Raw genomic sequence first — 23,300 nt, 5'->3', positions numbered from 1 at the left:
TGCCACTTGGGTGACTGACTGACTGACACTTGGGTGACTGACTGACAATTGGGTGACTGACTGACACTTGGGTGACTGACTGGCACTTGGGTGACTGACTGACTGATACTTGGGTGACTGACTGACACTTGGGTGTCTTACTGCCACTTGGGTGACTGACCTACTGACTGCCACTTGGGTGACTGACTGACTGCCACTTGGGTGACTGACTGACTGACTGATACTTGGGTGACTGACTGACACTTGTGTGACTTACTGCCACTTGGGTGACTGACCTACTGACACTTGGGTGAGTGACTGACTGCCACTTGGGTGACTGACTGACGGACACTTGGGTGACTGACTGACTGCCACTTGGGTGACTGACTGACTGACACTTGTGTGACTGACTGCAACTTGGGTGACTGCACTTGGGTGACTGAATGACTGACTGTCACTTGGGTGACTGACTGACTGCCACTTGGGTGACTGACTAACTGACTGCCACTTGGGTGACTGACTGACTGCCACTAGGGTGACTGACTGCCACTTGGGTGACTGACTGACACTTGGGTGACTGACTGACTGACACTTGGGTGACTGACTGCCACTTGGGTGACTGACTGCCACTTGGGTGACTGACTGACTGACTGACACTTGGGTGACTGACTGACACTTGGGTGACTTACTGCCACTTGGGTGACTGACTGACTGCCACTTGGGTGACTGACTGACTGACTGCCACTTGGGTGAGTGACTGACTGCCACTTGGGTGACTGACTGATGGACACTTGGGTGACTGACTGACTGCCACTTGGGTGACTGACTGACACTTAGGTGACTGACTGCACTTGGGTGACTGAATGACTGACTGCCACTTGGGTGACTGACTAACTAACTGCCACTTGGATGACTGACTGACTGCCACTTGGGTGACTGACTGCCACTTGGGTGACTGACTGCCACTTGGGTGACTGACTGACTGCCACTTGGGTGACTGACTGCCACTTGGGTGACTGACTGCCACTTGGGTGACTGACTGACTGACACTTGGGTGACTGAATGACACTTGGGTGACTGACTGATTGACACTTGGGTGACTGACTGACACTTGGGTGACTGACTGACTGACACTTGGGTGACTGACTGACTGGCACTTGGGTGACTGACTGACTGATACTTGGGTAACTGACTGACACTTGGGTGACTGACTGACTGACACTTGTGTGACTGACTGCCACTTGGGTGACTGACTGCCACTTGGGTGACTGACTGACTGACACTTGGGTGACTGACTGACACTTGGGTGACTGACTGATTGACACATGGGTGACTGACTGACACTTGGGTGACTGACTGACTGACACTTGGGTGACTGACTGACTGGCACTTGGGTGACTGACTGACTGATACTTGGGTAACTGACTGACACTTGGGTGACTGACTGACTGACACTTGTGTGACTGACTGCCACTTGGGTGACTGACTGCCACTTGGGTGACTGACTGACTGACACTTGGGTGACTGACTGACACTTGGGTGACTGACTGACTGACACTTGGGTGACTGACTGACACTTGGGTGACTGACTGACTGGCACTTGGGTGACTGACTGACTGACTGGCACTTGGGTGACTGACTGACTGATACTTGGGTAACTGACTGACACTTAGGTGACTGACTGCACTTGGGTGACTGAATGACTGACTGCCACTTGGGTGACTGACTAACTGACTGCCACTTGGATGACTGACTGACTGCCACTTGGGTGACTGACTGCCACTTGGGTGACTGACTGCCACTTGGGTGACTGACTGACTGCCACTTGGGTGACTGACTGCCACTTGGGTGACTGACTGCCACTTGGGTGACTGACTGACTGACACTTGGGTGACTGAATGACACTTGGGTGACTGACTGATTGACACTTGGGTGACTGACTGACACTTGGGTGACTGACTGACTGACACTTGGGTGACTGACTGACTGGCACTTGGGTGACTGACTGACTGATACTTGGGTAACTGACTGACACTTGGGTGACTGACTGACTGACACTTGTGTGACTGACTGCCACTTGGGTGACTGACTGCCACTTGGGTGACTGACTGACTGACACTTGGGTGACTGACTGACACTTGGGTGACTGACTGACTGACACTTGGGTGACTGACTGACACTTGGGTGACTGACTGACTGGCACTTGGGTGACTGACTGACTGGCACTTGGGTGACTGACTGACTGATACTTGGGTAACTGACTGACACTTGGGTGACTGACCTACTGACAGCCACTTGAGTGACTGACTGACTGACTGCCACTTGGGTGACTGACTGACTGACACTTGGGTGACTGACTGAAAATAGGGTGACAGACTGACTGACACTTGGGTTACTGACTGGCACTTGGGTGACTGACTGACTGATACTTGGGTGACTGACTGACACTTGGGTGACTTACTGCCACTTGGGTGACTGACCTACTGACTGCCACTTGGGTGACTGACTGACTGACTGCCACTTGGGTGACTGACTGACGGCCACTTGGGTGACTGACAGCCACTTGGGTGACTGACTGACACTTGGGTGACTGACTGACTGGAACTTGGGTGACTGACTGACACTTGGGTGACTACCACTTGGGTGACTGACTGACTGACACTTGGGTGACTGACTGACATATGGGTGACTGACTGACACTTGGGTGACTGACTGACTGACTGATACTTGGGTGACTGAATGACACTTGGGTGACTGACTGACTGACACTTGGGTGACTAACTGACACTTGGGTGACTGACTGACTGACACTTGGGTGAGTGACTGACTGCCACTTGGGTGACTGACTGACTGACACTTGGGTGACTGACTGACTGACACTTGGGTGACTGACTGACACTTGGGTGACTGACTGCACTTGGGTGACTGAATGACTGACTGCCACTTGGGTGACTGACTGACTGCTACTTGGGTGACTGACTAACTGACTGCCACTTGGGTGACTGACTGACTGCCACTTGGGTGACTTACTGACTGCCACCATGTTGACTAAATGACTGCCACTTGGGTGACTGACTGCCACTTGGGTGACTGACCTACTGACTGCCACTTGGGTGACTGACTGACTGCCACTAGGGTGACTGACTGACTGACTGCCACTTGGGTGACTGAATGACTGCCACTTGGGTGACTGACTGACTGACACTTAATTGACTGACCTACTGACTGCCACTTGGGTGACTGACTGACTGACACTTGGATATTTCAGCATGTTTTTAATTATTTATGCCAGGTTTTGTTTATATGTAAGGTTTAATTTAATTTGTATTTTTTTCTTTTTTTAATAAAGTTGTTGTTTTAAAAGTAAATTACACATCTTCCCTATCACACTGACCATTACCTATTTTAGATGATTGGTTTATTCTTAATTGGTCAACCAATAAGGTATCTTTGTGAGGTATTTAAGACGTCTGGGTAATGGCCTAATTTTTCCCTGAAGAAGTAGTTAATTCTACGAAACGCGTTGGATGTTATATTTCTATTGCCTTATATCTGCTTTTAATTGTTATTGCCTATTCATTGGCTTTGCCCTGCTATTATCAATCCTGTGTGCTGTTTTGGGGCCTTTATGAGAGACTTTGTGAGACTTTATCACCTCCCTGCCGATTTCATCACTGCTGTGGAGACAGTGACGTCATCACACAGCGTCCCGCGACGGAGCGGCATCGTGGCACACCGAGTGTGCCCCTGCAAGCTGCGGACTAACCTCCTTTCAGAGGATCTACTGGCTGAGTCACAGGAGCAGCTCCAGACGGCTTGGAAGCCGGAGTGGTCTCACTGAGCACCAATACCTGCAGCTGAGCCTGCTTGCTTGAAGGGAAACCCCCTTGGGAGTGAAAGACCGACGCCCTGCCCCAGAACCAACGGAGTGGCACTAGCTGAGAGAAGCAAGCACCTGACTCTCCTGACAGCAGCTGCCGAGTGGTAATCAGTGTGAAACACACTAAATGCACTTTACCAACCTTTATTATGTACGCAGATATATTACCCCTTTAATTTAAATTATATTGTTGAACTTGCTTCACCATTTGGCGTTGTGCGCTGTTTTCTTTTGTTAAACAACTGGCAGTCAGTCACCCAAGTGTCAGTCAGTCAGTCACCCAAGTGGCAGTCAGTAGGTCAGTCACCTAAGTGTCAGTCAGTCAGTCACCCAAGTGTCAGTCAGTCTCACTTGGGTGACTGACTGACTGACACATGGGTGACTGACTGACTGACACATGGGTGACTGACTGCCACTTGGGTGACTGACTGCCACTTGGGTGACTGACTGACTGACTGACTGCCACTTGGGTGACTGACTGACTGCCATTTGGGTGACTGACTAACTGACTGCCACTTGGGTGACTGACTGACTGCCACTTGGGTGACTGACTGCCAATTGGGTGACTGACTGCCACTTGGGTGACTGACTGACTGCCTCTTGGGTGACTGACTGACTGCCACTTGGGTGACTGACTAACTGACTGCCACTTGGGTGACTGACTGACTGCCACTTGGGTGACTGACTGCCACTTGGGTGACTGACTGACTGACACTTGGGTGACTGACTGACTGCCACTTGTGTGACTGACTGACACTTGGGTGACAAACTGACTGACACTTGGGTGACTGACTGACACTTGGGTGACTGACTGCCACTTGGGTGACTGACTGACTGATTGCCACTTTGGTGACTGACGGACTGACTGACACTTGGGTGACTGACTGACTGACACTTGGGTGACTGACTGACTGACACTTGGGTGACTGACTGACTGCCACTTGGGTGACTGACTGCCACTTGGGTGACTGACTGACTGACACTTGGGTGACTGACTGACTGCCACTTGTGTGACTGACTGACACTTGGGTGACAAACTGACTGACACTTGGGTGACTGACTGACACTTGGGTGACTGACTGCCACTTGGGTGACTGACTGACTGATTGCCACTTTGGTGACTGACTGACTGACTGACACTTGGGTGACTGACTGACTGACACTTGGGTGACTGACTGACTGACACTTGGGTGACTGACTGACACTTGGGTGACTGATTGACTGGCACTTGGGTGACTGACTGACACTTGGGTGACTGACTGACACTTGGGTGACTGACTGCCACTTGGGTGACTAACTGCCACTTGGGTGACTGACTGACTGATTGCCACTTGGGTGACTGACTGACTGACACTTGGGTGACTGACTGACTGACACTTGGGTGACTGACTGACTGACACTTGGGTGACTGACTGACTGGCACTTGGGTGACTGACTGACTGACTGACATTTGGGTGATTGACTGGCTCTTGGTTGACTGACTGACTGACACTTGGGTGACTGACTGACACTTGGGTGACTGAATAACACTTGGGTGACTGAATGGCACTTGGGTGACTTACTGACTGACACTTGGGTGACTGACTGACTGACTGAAACTTGGGTGACTGACTGACACTTGGTTGAATGACTGACACTTGGGTGACTGACTGACTGACACTTGGGTGACTGACTGACACATGGGTGACTGACTGACTGACACTTGGGTGACTGACTGACTGCCACATGGGTGACTAACTACTGACACTTGGGGAACTGACTGCCACTTGGGTGACTGACCTACTGACTGCCACTTGGGTGACTGACTGACTGCCACTTGGGTGACTGACTAACTGACTGCCACTTGGGTGACTGACTGACTGCCACTTGGGTGACTGACTGCCACTTGGGTGACTGACCTACTGACTGCCACTTGGGTTACTGACTGACTGCCACTTGGGTGACTGACTGACTGACACTTGGGTGACTGACTGACTGACACTTGGGTGACTGACTGACTGACTGACACTTGGGTGACTGACTGACTGACTGACATTTGGGTGATTGACTGACTTACTGGCTCTTGGTTGACTGACTGACTGACACTTGGGTGACTGAATGACACTTGGGTGACTGACTGACTGCCACTTGGGTGACTGACTGACTGCCACTTGGGTGACTGACTGACACTTGGGTGACTAACTGACTGACACTTGGGTGACTGACTGACTGACACTTGGGTGACTGACAGACTGACACTTGGGTTACTGACTGACTGACACTTGGGTGACTGACTGACACTTGGGTGACTGACTGACACTTGGGTGACTGACTGACTGACTGACACTTGGGTGACTGACTGACTGACTGACATTTGGGTGACTGACACTTGGGTGACTGCCTGACTGACACTTGGGTGACTGACTGACTGACACATGGGTGACTGACTTACTGACTGCCACTTGGGTGACTGACTGACTGCCACTTGGGTGAGTGACTGACTGCCACTTTGGTGACTGACTGCCACTTGGGTGACTGACTGACACTTGGGTGACTGACTGACTGACATTTGGGTGACTGACACTTGGGTGACTGCCTGACTGACACTTGGGTGACTGACTGACTGACACATGGGTGACTGACTTACTGACTGCCACTTGGGTGACTGACTGACTACCAATTGGGTGAGTGACTGACTGCCACTTGGGTGACTGACTGACACATGGGTGACTGACTGACTGCCACTTGGGTGACTGACTGCCACATGGGTGACTAACTGACTGACATTTGGGTGACTGACTGCCACTTGGGTGACTGACCTACTGACTGCCACTTGGGTGACTGACTGACTGCCACTTCGGTGACTGACTGCCACTTGGGTGACTGACTGCCACTTGGGTGACTGACTGACACTTGGGTGACTGACTGACTGACATTTGGGTGACTGACACTTGGGTGACTGCCTGACTGACACATGGGTGACTGCCTGACTGACACATGGGTGACTGACTGACTGACACATGGGTGACTGACTGACTGCCACTTGAGTGACTGACTGACTGACTGCCACTGGGGTGACTGACTAACACTTCGTGACTGACTGACACTTAGGTGACTGACACTTGGGTGACTGACTGACACTTGGGTGACTGACTGACACTTGGGTGACTGACACTTGGGTGACTGACTGACACTTGGGTGACTGACTGACACTTGGGTGACTGACTGACACTTGGGTGACTGACTGACACTTGGGTGACTGACTGACTGACACTTGGGTAACTGACTGACTGGCACTTGGGTGACAGACTGACTGACACTTGGGTGACTGTCTGACACTTGGGTGACTGACACTTGGGTGACTGACTGACACTTTGGTGACTGACTGACTGGCTCTTTGGTGACTGACTGACTGACACTTGGGTGACTGAATGACACTTGGGTTACTGAATGGCACTTGGGTGACTGACTGACAATTGGGTGACTGACTGACACTTGGGTGACTGACTGACACTTGGGTGACTGACTGACTGACACTTGGGTGGTGGGTGACACTTGAGTGGTGGGTGACTATGACTGACTGACGGTGGGTTGGTATCTTTATACACACACACACATACACACACAGAGAAATCGGAGCGGGGGGGGGGGGAATCACACACCCTCTCAGACCCTCTCACTCATACACTCACTCTCTCACTCACTTTCAGACACTCTCTAAACAAGAATGATAATCAGCTGCAAGAAGTGGCAATTTGAGATGCATGAGGGACGGTCTGACAGCTTAAATCACACTGAGTCATTTTATGGGGCACAGATCATTGGGGGGGTGTCTGCAAAAGTTAATCATACATGTATTGAAGTCAAGGAGACCAATGATGCTGGGATTAGGTGTCACTCAGTGACTGAGTTACAGTCCTGGTGGTGTCACAGGGCCCTCCTGCCCTCCCCCTGTCAGGGCCCTGCGTGGCTCCCTCTCCTCTTACACTGCGGCAGGTGCCCTCCTCCGCAGCTGCTGCCCGGTGTGGGGAGGAAGAGGAGAGTCAGTAGTGAGGTGTCTCTCCGTCCGCAGACTCGTTCTTCCATCCCCCAAGCCTCTTATACCCCCCCATCACCCAAGCCCTACTCCTCTTATACCCCCTCCCCCCCAAGCCCCACTCCTCTTATACCCCCTCCCCCCCCAAGCCCCACTCCTCTTATACCCTCTCCAACCCCTGGAGCGCTGCTTACCCGTGCCGCCCATGTGATTCTCAGGCCCTTCATCACCTTAGGTGGCTGCTGCTCTAGACTTGGACGTGCGCCAGGGGGAGGGGGAATCGGAGCAGGGGGGGCGGAATCAGAGCGGGAGGGGGGGAATCGGGGGAAGCAAGGGAGGCATGGAGCAGAGTTACCACTTGCTCCATGCAGGAAGAGGAGGGCCTCACTTGCAAGCTCAGATAGAGCTTGCTGCGGGACAAAAAAAAAAAATCTTGGCAGAGTGACAGCACGGGCAGCCAATCAGGAGAGGGGGAGTTTTTTTTTTTTTTTTAACATTGCTTGCAGACGCATCGCCAGGTGGGCGATGGGATTTATCGAGGGGCATTTAAACTTGCAATACTTGGGAGTGTCCGTGAGAATCGTCGTGTCTGTTAGCCAATGTTCAGGGGATCCAGAGAGTAGAGTCGTCGGTGAGCAAGCCAGATCCTAGGTAGCCAGAGGTCAGCAAAGTCGTATGCGTAGCAGGGTTCAAGGGGTTACCAGAGAGCAGAGTAGTCCAGGGAGAGCAGGGGTCAAAGCCAGGGAAATCCAAATAACACAGGAGCAGGTATTCACAGGAGCACAGAGGGAGCACAGCATAGAACAGGTAACACACAGGGAAAACAGAACTATGCAGAGCGAGGAAGAGGTGGACAGACAAGGATTATAAAGGAAGGTGCACCAATGGTAGAGAGGGGAGGAGTAGAGAGAGAAGTGGGTCTATTTTGATCTGGTTTGAAACTGATTGGCCGGCGAAGCTGGCCAATTCAGTTAAACAGCAATTCTACTTGTTGCCAAGTAGAACAAAAGATAAACCAGTCAAAAAAAATTAAATGAACCCAACAACTGCACTGATGAAGTGCACTTAAAACAGAAGGGTTAAATCTAAAGAACCCTTGATGAGGGATACCGAGCAAAGCACCCCGCCTAACGCCCACTGGGAGGCAAACTCAGAAACCATCCCAGTAGACTCGGCGTACGAGTACTCTGCCCGAATACGGGAGTGCACCAGCGCCCGAAACATGGCCACGATGTTTGTTGGGACCCCATCCTCCAAACACTGCTTCCTGGTTTTACAAATTGCTACCTTAGCCAATGCCAGGAGCAGGTTGACCAGGAGATCCCTAGGCTTATTGTTCCGGGACACTGGACACCCAAAAATAAAAAGATGAGGGGAGAAGTGTAGCCAGAAGTGTAGGAGAAGGCTCTTCAAGAAGGAAAAGAGGGGATGCAGTCTGGCGCAACTCGAATAAATGTGATACACGGACTCCCGCTCGCCACAGAAGGGACAGGCGGTGGGGGAGTCCGTGAAGTGTGCCAAGTATTCTCCTGTGCTCAGTGCACCATGGAGGACCCTCCAACTCAAATCACCGGCGGGACGGGGAACCAAGGATGAATAGAGTTCCCTCCACCGGGGTCTCTCGCCCTCATTCGCAGGGAATACCCGCCTCCAGATAGTATCTGGGCGGGTGACAAGGGCGAGGTAATGCACTATATGGAGCACTAGAGAATAGAGGTCTTTCCTCGGCATGCCGCGGAAACATGCCGGGGACATATCCCCCAACCTGCTGAGGTAGGAGGAAAGAGGAGCCCGAGGGGGTTGCCGTGGTTTGGGTTCCACACAAAGATCCGGAGAGCTAGACCAGTCATGGAGACCAGTTTCTAGGCCTTAAGTAAGTCCCGGTAGTATGCCAGCAGCACCGAGAGGTCTCTACCTAAACCCTCGGGCCTGAAGATAAACAGTTGCTGGTCATACCTCATATTGCACAGCTGGCGAAAGAAACTGGTCACCAGCTGGCACCACTGCGGAGACGGATCAGCGAATAGGTATCTCTGCAGGTATTGGAGGCGGAAAGTGTGTAACTGAGAGCGGACACACACCACTCCTCCACCCTCCTCCAAGGGGAGACACACAACTCCCGCAGAGACCCAATGCTTCCCCATCCAGAGAAAATCCATCAACTTCCTCTGGATCTTGTTGATAAATTCGGCGGTTGGACCCATGGCTATCAGCCGGTGCCATATCTGACTGGCCACCAGCTGGTTAATCACCAGGGTTCTTCCCCTGAGGGAAAGCATTCTCGACAGATACACCCATGACCCCAGATGAGCAATGACCCGTTCTTCAAGATCACTGAAGTTTTCCGGGGCCGGGTTCTCTGCAGCAGACAGGTAGACTCCCAGATACTTGAGAGTATCGCTCTCCCACGAGACATTCCGAAACGCGGGGGGCAAGGAGTCCACCTGTAAGGGACCCACCAGAATGCCGGAGCACTTGGACCAGTTGATCTGAGCAGAAGAGGCCGCGGTATAGACCTCTTGGCACGCTTGTGCCCGCTCTAGATCATCTAGGTCCTGGGCCACGAGGAGAACGTCATCGGCATAAGCCGACAGGACTACCCGCATGTCGGGCTCCCGCAGCACCAGCCCGGTGAGCCTCCTCCTCAGTAGGCAGAGGAAGGGCTCAATGGACAGTGCGTACAGTTGCCCAGACAGGGGTCACCCTTGACGTACTCCCCGACCAAACACAAAATGTGCCGTCAGGGACCAGTTGATCTTCACCAGACACTCTGCAGAGGCGTACAGCTTCTGGAGAAAGCCCACAAATTGTGGGCCGAAACCAAACGCCTGCAGGGTCTGCATAAGGTAACGGTGATCCACTCTGTCAAACGTATTCTCTTGATCTAGAGACAGGAAGGCGAGTGACAGACCAGTCCTCTGTGCGTAGTGCATCAGGTCCCGGACCAGAAAGATGTTGACATGAATACTCCTGCCCGGGACAGTATAGGACTGGTCGGGGTGAATCACCTCTGCCAGCACGGACTTGAGCCTCAGCGAAAGCGCTTTGGCTACGATCTTATAGTCCGTGCTGAGCAGTGAGACCGGTCGCCAGTTAGAGATCTGGCGGAGATCTCCCTTCTTTGGCAGCAGAGACAGTATTGCCCTCCGACACGAAAGGGGCATCTCACCGGTCTCCAGGGCTTCCGCTAGGACCTCGGTGAAATGAGGTCCCAGCATCTCCCAGAAAAACCGGAAGAACTCCACAGTCAGCCCATCTAGCCCCGGCGTTTTTCCGCGGGACATGAGATTGAGGGCTTCAGAGAGCTCGGCCAGAGTCAATGGTAACTCAAGCCGCTCCCTTCCATCCTCACCGACCATGGGAAGTCCCTCCCATAAGACCCTGCATTTATCTGGCTGGATGGACTCCGGAGAGAACATTTTTACATAGAATCTCCGGGTTCTGTCCCGGATGCTCTCCGGGTCAGTCAGAGGGGTACAGTCCTCTGCCAACAAGCAGGTGATATGTCTACGGTTTCCCCTCTTTTTCTCCAGCACGTAGAAGAGGCGCAACCCGCGATCCATCTCCCGAAGGAAGTGGATGTGGGATCGCACATACGCCCCCGAGCTCTCCGATCTTCCAAGTCCCGGAGAGCGCACTTCCTCTCCACGTACATACTCTGCAGGTATTGGTCTCCTGCCACAGACAGCCGCTTCTCGAGATCGAGCACCTCCTCCCTGAGGGCCTCGATCTCAGAATCGAGCCGCCCGCTGGCACCTTTGGTGTACTCCTGACACACGAGGCGCAGATGAAACTTGCCCACGTCCCACCACTGCTCTAACGTGACAAAGTCTGATCTGCAGCCTCTCCAGGCCATCCAAAAGTCTCGGACCGACGTCGCAAACCCCTTGTCCTCCAACAACATATTGTTGAAGTGCCAATATGTGGCCGAGGGTGCTGCAGGTGTCAGCGTCACCGTCACGGATGCACAATTGTGGTCCGAAAACGGCGCCAGCCTAATGGCACTGGACTGGGCTCGCGACAGGCTGTGGCTGGATATATACAGCCTGTCGATCCGGGACCAGGACATCCGTTCACCCCTAAACACCCTAACATTGGTGAACTCAGTGGATGCCTCAGGATGTTGTTCTCGCCAGACGTCTACCAAGGAGTAGCTGGTGATGACCTCCCGCAAGGCCGACGCAGAACACGGGTGTGGCTTCGGACCATTCCGGTCTTTCCGAGCCTCGAGGGAACAGTTAAAATCACCCCCGAGCACCACATATTCGTCCTCGTCGACTGTCTCCAGGTATTCAGACATTCTGACGAAGAACTGCCTTCTCAGGGGTCCGGTGGCAGGAGCATACACGTTCAGGAAATCAAACGTGTAGTCCTTGTGCCGGACCCTGAGATGCAACAGGCGACCTGGAACAACAGCTTTGGCAAGCAGCAGCTCTGGTTGAAAGGACTCAGAGAACAGGGTCACCACCCCACTAGATGACGAAGTGAGGTGGCTGAAAAAGACCTTGCCTCGCCACTCCAAATGCCAGCTGGCTTCAGCCTCTGGAGTGGTATGGGTTTCCTGCTGGAAGCTCACAGAATACTTTCCCTTCTGTAAAAAGGAGAGTACCTGGAACCTGCGAAACCAGTCCTTACAGCCATTCACTTTAAGCGTACCGATGCTCAAAGCCATTGGTAGTCAAGAGTTTTGCTTTCCACAGGCGCTCAGGGTGCTACACCCCGAGAAGCCTTTATGTGGTCTCGCATCAATTTATGAAATTTCAGGACACGAAGATGGATAGGCCCAGAGATTTTGGCATTGTGGTTAGCCTTGATGTATACTAAGAGAGAGTGGAGAATGACCGAGGCATCCTTCCACCTTCCAAGGGCCAACTGCACCTTCGTTGTTCCGTGTTTGCAGAGGGTATCCTCCAGGAAACCACCTAGCTCCTGGGCAGGGATAATGGGAGTCAAAGAGTCCACCGCCTCCGCTGTGCCAGAGGACTCCTCACTGAGCCCCAACTCCCCGAGCTCCCCTTGAATGAAAAACTGAAGACCCCCGCCCTTCCCTGCGGGGGCCTTTCTCAGCCTTAGAGTGGGTCCCCTCCTCGGTGTTTCCACGAGGGGGTCCACTATATCCTCCACATCCAACCCTGGGGTGGGATGTTCAGGGGTAGCTGGTGGTGGTATGGCGGAGGTAGCGGTCTCCCTAGTGTCCTCGGGGGACAACGAGGCACACAGTGCCCTCCTGGTCTCCTCTAACGCCATGCGAACAAACGGGATGCTACGGGCGTTCGCATTAATCCCGGGAGGGCACTTTTTAGCAAGTACCTCATAAGAAGTGTCCAGCCCAGCAGTCGCCTCCAACAAAGTGCCCGGCCAAAACTCCTCACCAGGAGAGCTCACATCTGGCATCTCCCAGATGCAAAAGGAAGTGCTCGCTAAAACACCCTCACCCACACCCGCCTACCCCGCTCCACCCTCCAAACCCCAACCACGGGGGTCAGCCCTAGCCCATCCCCTTCTTCCGGTGACACAAACCGGGGCTCAGCCTCAGGTGTGCCACCCGAAGGCGGCACAGCCGGAGGGGGGTCCTGGCCGACCTCCGAGTCCCCGAAGACAACGGCGTCCGGCGCGGCAGATTCACCGAAACACAGGTCCCCGGGGGATGTTCTCCAACTGGGACGGGTGTTGGACTTTTCCCCAACGTTTATATCTAGGGGCAAGGCCTTATGTTGTTGTTCACTTTGGCCTTCCACCCCAGGGACGTCGGGTACCTCCTCCTGCATTCCCTCTAGATCTTCGAGGGTGGGGGGTTGTAAAATTATGAGATCCGGCTCACACTGGCTAATCCTAACCAGTGGGCCGGATGGAGCCACCTTGTGCGGAACTGATGTTTTGTTCCACTTCAGAGACATCCGAGGGTGAACGTAATATGGTTTTCCCTCCTCGACCTCCTCAATCACCCTCTTGTTTTTTGTTTTAAAAGGCTTCTTCCTGGGGGGTGATTCCCCAGGAGAGGGTGCCGCTACCTCCATATCAGGAGCTTCCTCCCGCTCCCCCTGTACGGTGCTTACATTGGGGGTAAGGTGTTCTTGGGGGGGGGACAGCGACAACAGAGGGTGACTGTTGTGGGGTGACTTTTTCCTTCTCCCTCTTTCACTGTTTGAGTTGGGGCAGTGACATCTTCTGTGGTCCTAAGGGGGGCCTGGGCCCTCAAGGGCTTTTCCTTCTCCCTCTTTCTTTGGGGGAGAGGTGTAGACGTCACTGTCTGAGATGGGGCAGCGACATCTCCTGCGGTCCCAGGGGGAGCCTGGGCCCCCGAGGGCTCCACCGCGGTGGGCGCAGTGGCACAGGGTGTTTCCTCCCAGGGGGAGACAGCAATAACAGAGGGTGGTCACTCCATGGCAACCCCCTCTCCCTCCGCTCTCCAGGGAGAGGTGCAGAAGTCACTGTTCCAGATGGGACAGCGACATCTCTTGTGGTCCCAGGGGGGACCTGGGCCCTTGAGGGCCCCGCTGTGGTAGGTACAGCGGTACCGGGTGTCTTGGCAGAGGGAGGGGTGGGTGCAGGAGTTTGGATAGGTCCTCTGTTCCCTTTGGGGCAACTCCTGCGAGTATGCCCCAGCTCCTTGCACAAATAGCACCTTACCCCCTCCATGCCATAGTACACGGTGTATGTTATGCCCTCGTAGGGCACCCCAAAAGAACCCTCCACAGATTCTGTGCTCCCTGGCAGCAGCACTTGTACCTGCCACCTAAAAGAGAGCACGTGCCTCAGCGCTTTATCCCTGCAGCCCAGCGGAATTTTTGTTATGGGAGATTTAATATCTCCCAGGGCTTGCAGGCGTGGGCGCATGAGGCTGTCTGGGATGAAGGGGGGCACATTGGACAGGATGATTTTTGTGCCTAACCCCTCCATGGGTTCTATGGGGATGTAGGTCCCCCCTACATTGATGCCTTTCTGCACCAGGGTGTGGGTGGCAGCCAGCGTACGGAGGAAGAAAATGCCCCTCCCATACATCTTGCTGGCCGCCACCACAGCAGAGGGACCCACAACGTCTGCCACAGCCCTCACATAGATCACCATGTTGAGGCCAGGTGACATTGGGCACCTCACCCCAAGCTTCCTGCTCAGACAGGGTGTGGCCCCAGCATTGTTATTACTGGGTTAAACGCCTGCAGCTGCCACCTGCACCCATGTTGGAACTGGGATTGCAGGGGTTAAACTGACAACAGGAGCCGGGAGAGGTGTGGCCAGGGCACTGGATGTACCAGGCCTAGGGCTGTGGTTATTGATCCTAGGGGCCCCAGTTTTTGGAGTCCGATGTCCAGGTGTGGCCCCCGTTGCTGCACTAGTCCTATTCCCCCCAGGCATGATAAAATGAGCCTCTAAGTAAGGGGAGGAAATAGCGCTTAGGGAGAGAGATGCAGAGAGGAAACTGTCCCTTTAAGAACCAATTAACTACCTCTGCACAGGGAGGGGAAGAAAAACAGCTTTTTTTATAAACCTGCTGTAATCTTCTCTTTTCTCCCCTTATTAACTCTCTCTCTTACAAGAAACCACACCACAATATTGAAGGTCTTAAAGTAAGACACAGAGCTCCCAAAAATTGCAAATGACAAAAGGAAATCAGGCTTAAATTAAAGTGAAACTAGAAGTAAAATAAACAGCCATGGGTAGGGGAGGAGAGAGGGTCTGAGACTACAGTTTCCAGCCAGCCACAGTGTAGCTTTGCTGGGTTGAATCACTGCAGCCTCTGGGTGAAAAACATTTTTTAAACCTGAAAAAGCACCCAAAACCCTCTAAAAACCCACAGTATACTCCCCCACAGATCCACAGCAAAATATACCAAAATAAAGAAAGAATAAAGCTGATTCCTTACCAAATGCCTGGGAGCTCTGCACGCGCACTTCTGAGTGGGAGAAGAAGCGGGCTCCAGCACAGCTACACACAGAAGGGATAAACAGGAACTATGCAGAGCAAGGAAGAGGTGGACAGACAGGGATTATAAAGGGAGGTGCACCAATGGTAGAGAGGGGAGGAGTAGAGAGAGAAGTGGGTCTATTTTGATCTGGTTTAAAACTGATTGGCCGGCGAAGCCGGCGAATTCAGTTGAACAGCAATTCTACTTGTTGCCAAGTAGAACAAAGAAAAACCAGTCAAACAAATATTCAAAAGAAGACCAACAAGTGCACTGTTGAAGTGCACTTAAAACAGAAGGGTTAACTCTAAAGAACCCTTGATGGGGGATACCGAGCAGAGCACCCCGCCTAACGCCCACTGGGAGACAAACTCTGAAACCGTCCCAGTAGACTCGGCGTATGAGTATTCTGCCTGAATACGGGAGCCAGATCGTATTTCAACGTATCTGAGAGTCCGTGCTAGTACGCAGCAGTGAGGGCCTCATCATTCCATTGTACTTCGGCGGCCAGCGTACGGAACACAATGGCGTATTTGATAGCTGAATTTCGACCCTGAGAAACATGAAAGAGGGAGAAGGTGGCTGTCTCACGCCGTGCGGGGGTATCAAACACAAGTTGAAATTCATGTCAGAATAAAGAATAATCTTGCGTTATTTCACATCTACGCACCCATAGGGGAGAGGCCCAGGGAAGAGCGTCTCCGGTGAGCAGAGCGCAAATATAAGCAATTTTAGCACGGCCAGTAGGAAACAGAGAGGGAGACATTTCAAACTGCACCTCACATTGGTTTAAGAAACCGCAGAAGTTGAGGGCGTTTCCATCATAGCGATTCGGAGAGGGAATCCGTGGGCCAGGGCTGGCGTAGGTAGTGGCCATTGTTGGCGCAGAAACCGTGGAACCCTCCTGATGGGCAAAGGTGGCCAATTGCTGGGAGACAGTGGACAGCTGATCGCTAACATAGTGTAAGGCCTCTAAGGAAATACTTGTACCCACCTCAGGGGGGTCTGCATTTGTTGGGCTCTGCATAATGTTACGTCTGTATGCCTGCAGAACTGGCTAGACCCCAGAACACACCCACAGCAATGGGAGCAAGCCTGCAGTGTGGTATGGCGTTGCTGGACCTGTTGGAAGAGTTGTTAGTTTTACTTGCAAAAATTGGGGATGTCCATGAGAATAGTCGTGTCCGTGTGCCAATGTTCAGGAGTCCAGAGGTTAGCGAAGTTGTATGCGTAGCAGGGTTCAAAGGGTAACCAGAGTGCAGAGTAGTCCAGGATAAGGGGAGGAGCACGGAGCTCAGAGAAGGGGACCACGCGCGTGACATGCGACCGTGAGATGGCATGCAGCGGCAGAGAGGAGGAAGCAGGTGAGTTTGGGAGAGCAGTGGCGGAGCGTGTGCGTGTCACCAGGCGTGCAGAACGCCACGCCGCGGGCACCACGCAAGGAGGAGGCAACGAGACGGATGGCACCACAGGGGAAGGTAAAGCGGCCACCGCTAGAGAGAGGGAGCGGGGAGGCTCAAAGCAGGGGCTCAGGGAGCGCATGGGTATGCAAGACCTGCGGGGAACGCGCTGCGGTAAGCGGAGAGAGGTAGAAGGTAAATGAGAGGAGTGAGAAGGAGTAGAAGGGGCAACAGGAGATGGGAGAGAGGGACAAGGAGGGGAAGGAATCCCCTGAGTCGTCACAGCAGGGGGACCAAAAGCTAAAATTAATGAGACCTGCTTCCAATCTATTTTTTTTTTTGATGTAAATATTTTATGACCTATGCCAGGCTGGCGTTAACCCAGTGTTTCACATGTATATAATGGCCAATACATAATATAAAAAAAGAACACATATGCGCACCCCCCCAGGGTTACCTTAGTATTTCTGCAAAGTTTCAAGTGTCTAGGTTTCATGGTCTTGAACCTATGGCCCTGACAGAGACAGTCCGACAGACTCTCTCTTGTGTATGTGTGTGTGTATAGTAATATAGATGAAGATGTAGCATGTAGCATGTAGCATGTAGCATGCGTTATTACCCTCGTTAACGCAAAAAAACATCAAGAAATATTTTGTGCATTATTGATGAGAATGAACACATGACCATTTTTGTAATAAACCATGGTATGTCTTGCAATAAATATTAAGGTAGCATTGTTTTAGCATGTGCAATAATGTCTGCTGTGTGTGTATACACACACAAACACACATAAAAACATCCACACACAAACACCCACAGATATGCATACATGCACACATGCATCCTGGACACACGCATCCTGGACCCAGACATATACACACCTGCTCTCACCCACACCTCCCTGCCACATCTTCCCCTGCTAAAAGTGTTAACCTATCTAATTTAATACTGACTAACCTTAAAACTCGCCTCACAAATCAAGCATTCCAATAACCTGCACTCATGGCTATTGCCCCACACCCACAGTCACTCCTACCAAACATCGTGGACAAACACTGCCATCTACAGCACCTTATTTCCTCAACTGCTGTCTCTGTAAGTCTCCCATTTTACCACATAGATTGTAAGCGCTTCGGTGCAGGGATTTCCTTTCCTATTGTCTGATTTTGCTGCACTTACAGTATTGTATTATTATAATTCTCTGTACTGTATTCTTTGTGAAGCGCCGAGTACACTTTTGGTGCTAAATAAATAAATATATACATACATACACATAGTTACATAGTAGATGAGGTTGAAAAAAGATATACGTCCATCAAGTTCAACCTGTGCTAAATTTAGACAACAGATACTTTCTCCTATATCTATACTTACTTATTGATCCAGAGGAAGGCAAACAAACATGCGCACACCTCCACACATGCACGCAGCCCTGCCGCCACGCAGCTCCGCACTCTCCCACATAAAAGAAAAAATTACAAGCACTCATGGGTCTTGTGATAAAGCTTAAGTGATTGTATTTCATATTGTCAATGTTTTTTGACCTGTGTCAAAACAGGACTTAAATGTTGATAGCTATATTCATTTTAATATTTCTCTTAATTTTTTGCAGTTAACGCTATCAAACGATCTTTTTGAAATATCTGTGGTTCTCTTCCTTGTTTGCAGGATGCAGAGTCAAACAAAACTAGATATTTACTTGTTCGCGACAAAGTACATTTTCATCTTTTCAATGTTATCCCCAAGAACAAAGAGGAGGGACTGCAGATAACCATGACATTTTCAACACCTCACATTAGAGCTTTTCCAGTTTTGATTTTGCTAAGGTAATGCAATCTACTGTATACATCTTTTTTTTTTATTTAATTTTTTTTCAAAAACATCCGTTCATTAACATGGCAGTTGATAGATTGCTGGCTTCACACCATATGCACAAAAACACAAATCTATTTGACATTTGCACGACATTGATGTTTGTATCCATAAGTCTGTGAAGCTCAAATTAAATAGATGCCTTGCCTGACACGAAAAATCAGTCTATTGAATACAGTCCATATATACAGTACTGTAGAAAATAAAAACCAAACCGATATCAAACATTGATCCTGAGAATGTGACCAAGACACATCACATTCCAACAAACTCAATAAACTTTCATATTAAAGTAGTACAGTAGTCTGTTTTGCTACAAAAACATTTTAGGTGGTATTATTTTTGTATTACCTGAAACAGTGAGTCCCTGGGAGACAATATTCATCCCCCATCCTACAGGAACTCTGTGCTGGCAAATAGATAGTTCCAATGTGGGAGGTGTCATCGTAGTGGTGATCACCTCTTGGCCATATTATCAATTTTTGGTTATAAAATGGATAGTAAATGAAATACTATGTGTGTATATACAGTATATGTGTATATACAGTTAGGTCCGGAAATAATTGGACATTGACACAATTTTCATAATTTTTGCTCTATACGCCACCACAATGAAATTAAAATGAATCCACCGAGATGCAATAGAAGTGCAGACGTTCAACTTTAATTCAAGGGGTTGAACAAAAATATTGTACAGTATGAAACGTTTAGGAATTGCAACCATTTTCATACACAGTCCCCTTATTTCAGGGGCTCAAACGTAATTGGACAAATAAATACAATCATAAATAAAATGTTCATTTTTAATACTTTGTTGAGAATCCTTTGCAGGCAATGACTGCTTGAAGTCTGGAAAGCATGGACATCACCAAACACTGGGTTTCCTCCTTTGTGATGCTTTGCCAGGCCTTTAACGGCAGCTGTCTTAAGTTGTTTGTTCGTGGGTCTTTCTGCCTTAAGTTTTGTCTGCAGCAAGTGAAATGCATGCTCGATCAGGTTGAGATCAGGTGATTGACTCGGTCATTGCAGAATATTCCACTTCTTTGCCTTAAAAAAACTCCTGGGTTGCTTTTGCAGTATGTTTTGGGTCATTGTCCATCTGTAAAGTGAAGCGCCGTCCAATCAACTTCGCTGAATCTGAGCAGACAATATATCCCAATACACTTCAGAATTCATCCGGCTACTTCTGTCTTCTGTCACATCAATAAACACTAGTGACCCAGTGCCATTGTAAGCCATGCATGCCCATGCCATCACACTGTCTCCACCGTGTTTTACAGATGATGTGGTATTCTTCGGTTCATGAGCCGTTCCAAGCCTTCTCCATACTTTTTTCTTCTCATCATTCTGGTACAGGTTGATCTTAGTTTCATCTGTCCAAAGAATGCTGTTCCAGAACTGGGTTGGCTTTTGTAGATATTGTTTGACAAAGTCTAATCTGGCCTTTGTAATCTTGAGTCTTATGAATGGTTTTCACCTTGTGGCGAAGCCTCTGTATTTGCTCTCGTGAAGTCTTCTCTTTATGGTTGACATGAATAATGATATGCCTACCTCCTGGAGAGTGTTCTTCACTTGGCTGGATGTTGTGAAGGGGTTTTTCTTTACCATGGAAAGGATTCTACAATCGTCCACCACTGTTGTCTTCCATGGACGTCCAGGACTTTTTGTGATGCAGAGCTCACCAGTTTTTTTTTTTTTTCTCAGAAAGTACCAAACTGTTGATTTGGCCACTCCTAATATTTCTGCTATCTCTCTGATGGGTTTTCTATTTTTTTTTGCAGCCTAAGAATGCCCTGTTTCACTTGCATTGAGAGCTCGTTTGACCGCATGTTGTGGGTTCACAGCAAGAGCTTCCAAATGCAAATGCCACACCTGGAATCAACTACGTGCTTAATTGATGATGAAATAACGAAGGAATAGCCCACACCTGTCCATAAAACAGCTTTTGAGTCAATTGTCCAATTAATTTTGGTCCCATGAAAAAGAGGGAGCTACAAATTAAAGAGATGTAATTCCTAAACCATTCCTCCAATTTGGATATGAATACCCTCAAATTATAGCTGATAGACAGCACTTTAAGCTCATATTCATTATTTAACAGTAACATGAATTTATTTTGGTACACAGCCGAAATAACAAAACTTCTATCAGTGTCCAATTATTTCCGGACCTAACTGTGTGTGTGTGTGTGTGTGTGTGTGTGTGTATATATATATATATATATATATATATATATATATATATACCATGGTTATTGAGTCAAAAAGTGACACTGTGTGCTCATTTGCATGTCATTTCCCAGAATCCCTTGCTGCAGTGGAAGTGCTGTATGCTGTGTGATGATGGGGAAAGGCGTGGTTGCAGACCTGCCTAAGACATGCAGATGAGCATACAGTTGTATTTGCATATTTGCTTTCCTGTGGAGGGTTTTTGTCACTTTTTTTACTCACCATAACTTAACTCAGTATTATGGTACACACACACACACACACACACACACACACACACACACACACACACACACACACACACACACACACACACACACACACACACACACACACACACACACACACACACACACACACACACACACGTACGTACGTGTCTGGAAATAATTGGACACTGATACAAGTGCTGAGTGTAAAGTTTGCGCCGTCGGTTATGAAAGGATTGCTGTGTAAAGCTAATGCCTTTTTGCTGAAGCGAGTGAATTTGCAGTTAGCAAGTGCTATGTGTAAAGTTTGCCCTGTCAGGTATGAAAGAAATTGAAAATGGATTTTTGCAAAGATGTTGCCTAAGAAGAACCAAGAAGGTTCAAACATTATAAAGCAAATACAATTCACGTGTGTTGTGTAAAGGCTGCCCTGTCGGGTATGGAAAAAAAAGAAAGAAAAAATGAGTTTTTGAAATGGCTGCCGTCAAATGTCCATTTTGCAATGTACTTAATTATACAAAACCTTCAGGCCATATGATGAGGATGATGATGACGACTTGGATGTGGCCCCGGGAAGAGAGCCGTAACCACAGATGAGAGCTGCAAAAGTGACCAGCGTCCAGAGCACAAGACCCCATAACCCTGGATTCAGTGACCAGGAATTCGGAGCCATGCCGGCTAGAAGGAAACCAGATGACTTTCTAAAGGATTCAGTATGCTGGGCCTGTCATGAACCAGGTCACACGGGAGAGGTGTTTCCCCAAATTCTCAAATATAAACAGTGGCAACAGGAGCAACATGATGAATATTGTCTCCCACAGCTGCAAAAGCAAGCGACGCATTGTGAGCGCAAGAATGATGTGGAAGCTGATACCCGTGAGTGTGTGCCCAGTACCACTGATGTCTCTGCAGGTAATAAAGCAAAGAGGAAGAAGAAAAAGAAATGTATTTCTCAAGTCACAGAGGAAGTGACCGAACCACTTGAGCCTGCGATATTAGGACAACAGGCATCAGCAAGGCACAAAGATGTGCTGCAGACCGGAATGATGGGCAGAATTGTCACGGGAATGTTGGCTAAGGAAAAGGATGAGCAAAGGGAAGCTGAATCCTTGATCCAGGATAAAGAGGCCTTAATTTCTACACTCCAAACTGCCCACCATGATTATGAAGTCTTGCAGGAGCAATTGAATAGGGAGTGAGAAGTGAACGCCGAGGTACAGAGGTGTATACTCCCAGCTATACAAGAGTACGAGGCTTTGAAGAAAACAGAGCGTCTCTTATGGAGTGAGTTGGAGGAGCTGACGACAAGTCTGGAAAGGGCCAACACCGCAATTGCTACCATGGATGAAAAGCAGAACAAGTCTGACGGACTAATTGCTAATCTGAAACAGAAATATGGGGAGGTCCTACAAGAGGTGCACAATCTCAGCACAGAGGTGGAACACTCACACCAGAAGGACCACTGTCTAAATACAGAGTTGGGTACTTTGAAGGAGGCCAATGAGATGGTCCTAAGGGATATAGAGACTGTGAATATGGAGAACATAAACCTGAAGGAAGAGGTTTTAAACCTGACTGGTCAGGTCAGTGAAGGGACTGAGAAGCTTCACCAAGCACAGAAAGTGAAGACGCAATTGGCGCAAGAAAAATTAGAAGTACAGGCTGCACTGCAGAATGCAGAGAGACTGCTGGAAAAAGAATGCCTCGCCCCAGAGCAGCTGAAGGTCATATTGAGCACCACAAGAGCATCGCTGGAGGCGGAGCTTAGAAGCCAGGTGACACTATATGAGAGGGAACACAAGAAGGTCCAGAGA

At 50.0% G+C, this 23,300-nt stretch overlaps 1 protein-coding gene across 1 annotated transcript in view; it reads left to right on the top strand.

Moving 5' to 3' along the window:
* The window catches only part of LOC142488222 (polycystin-1-like protein 1), a 100,460-nt gene that overhangs the window by 65,741 nt on the left and 11,419 nt on the right, over window positions 1-23,300 (top strand). The window contains exon 8 of the mRNA XM_075588595.1: window positions 18,846-19,003. Within this exon, the coding sequence (XP_075444710.1) occupies window positions 18,846-19,003 (158 nt within the window). The remainder of the gene's footprint in view (window positions 1-18,845; window positions 19,004-23,300) is intronic.

This window comes from Ascaphus truei, chromosome 2 (genome assembly GCF_040206685.1).
Source record: "Ascaphus truei isolate aAscTru1 chromosome 2, aAscTru1.hap1, whole genome shotgun sequence".
NCBI classification, from domain to species: domain Eukaryota; kingdom Metazoa; phylum Chordata; class Amphibia; order Anura; family Ascaphidae; genus Ascaphus; species Ascaphus truei.
This window is presented reverse-complemented; position numbering and strand designations above follow the sequence as displayed.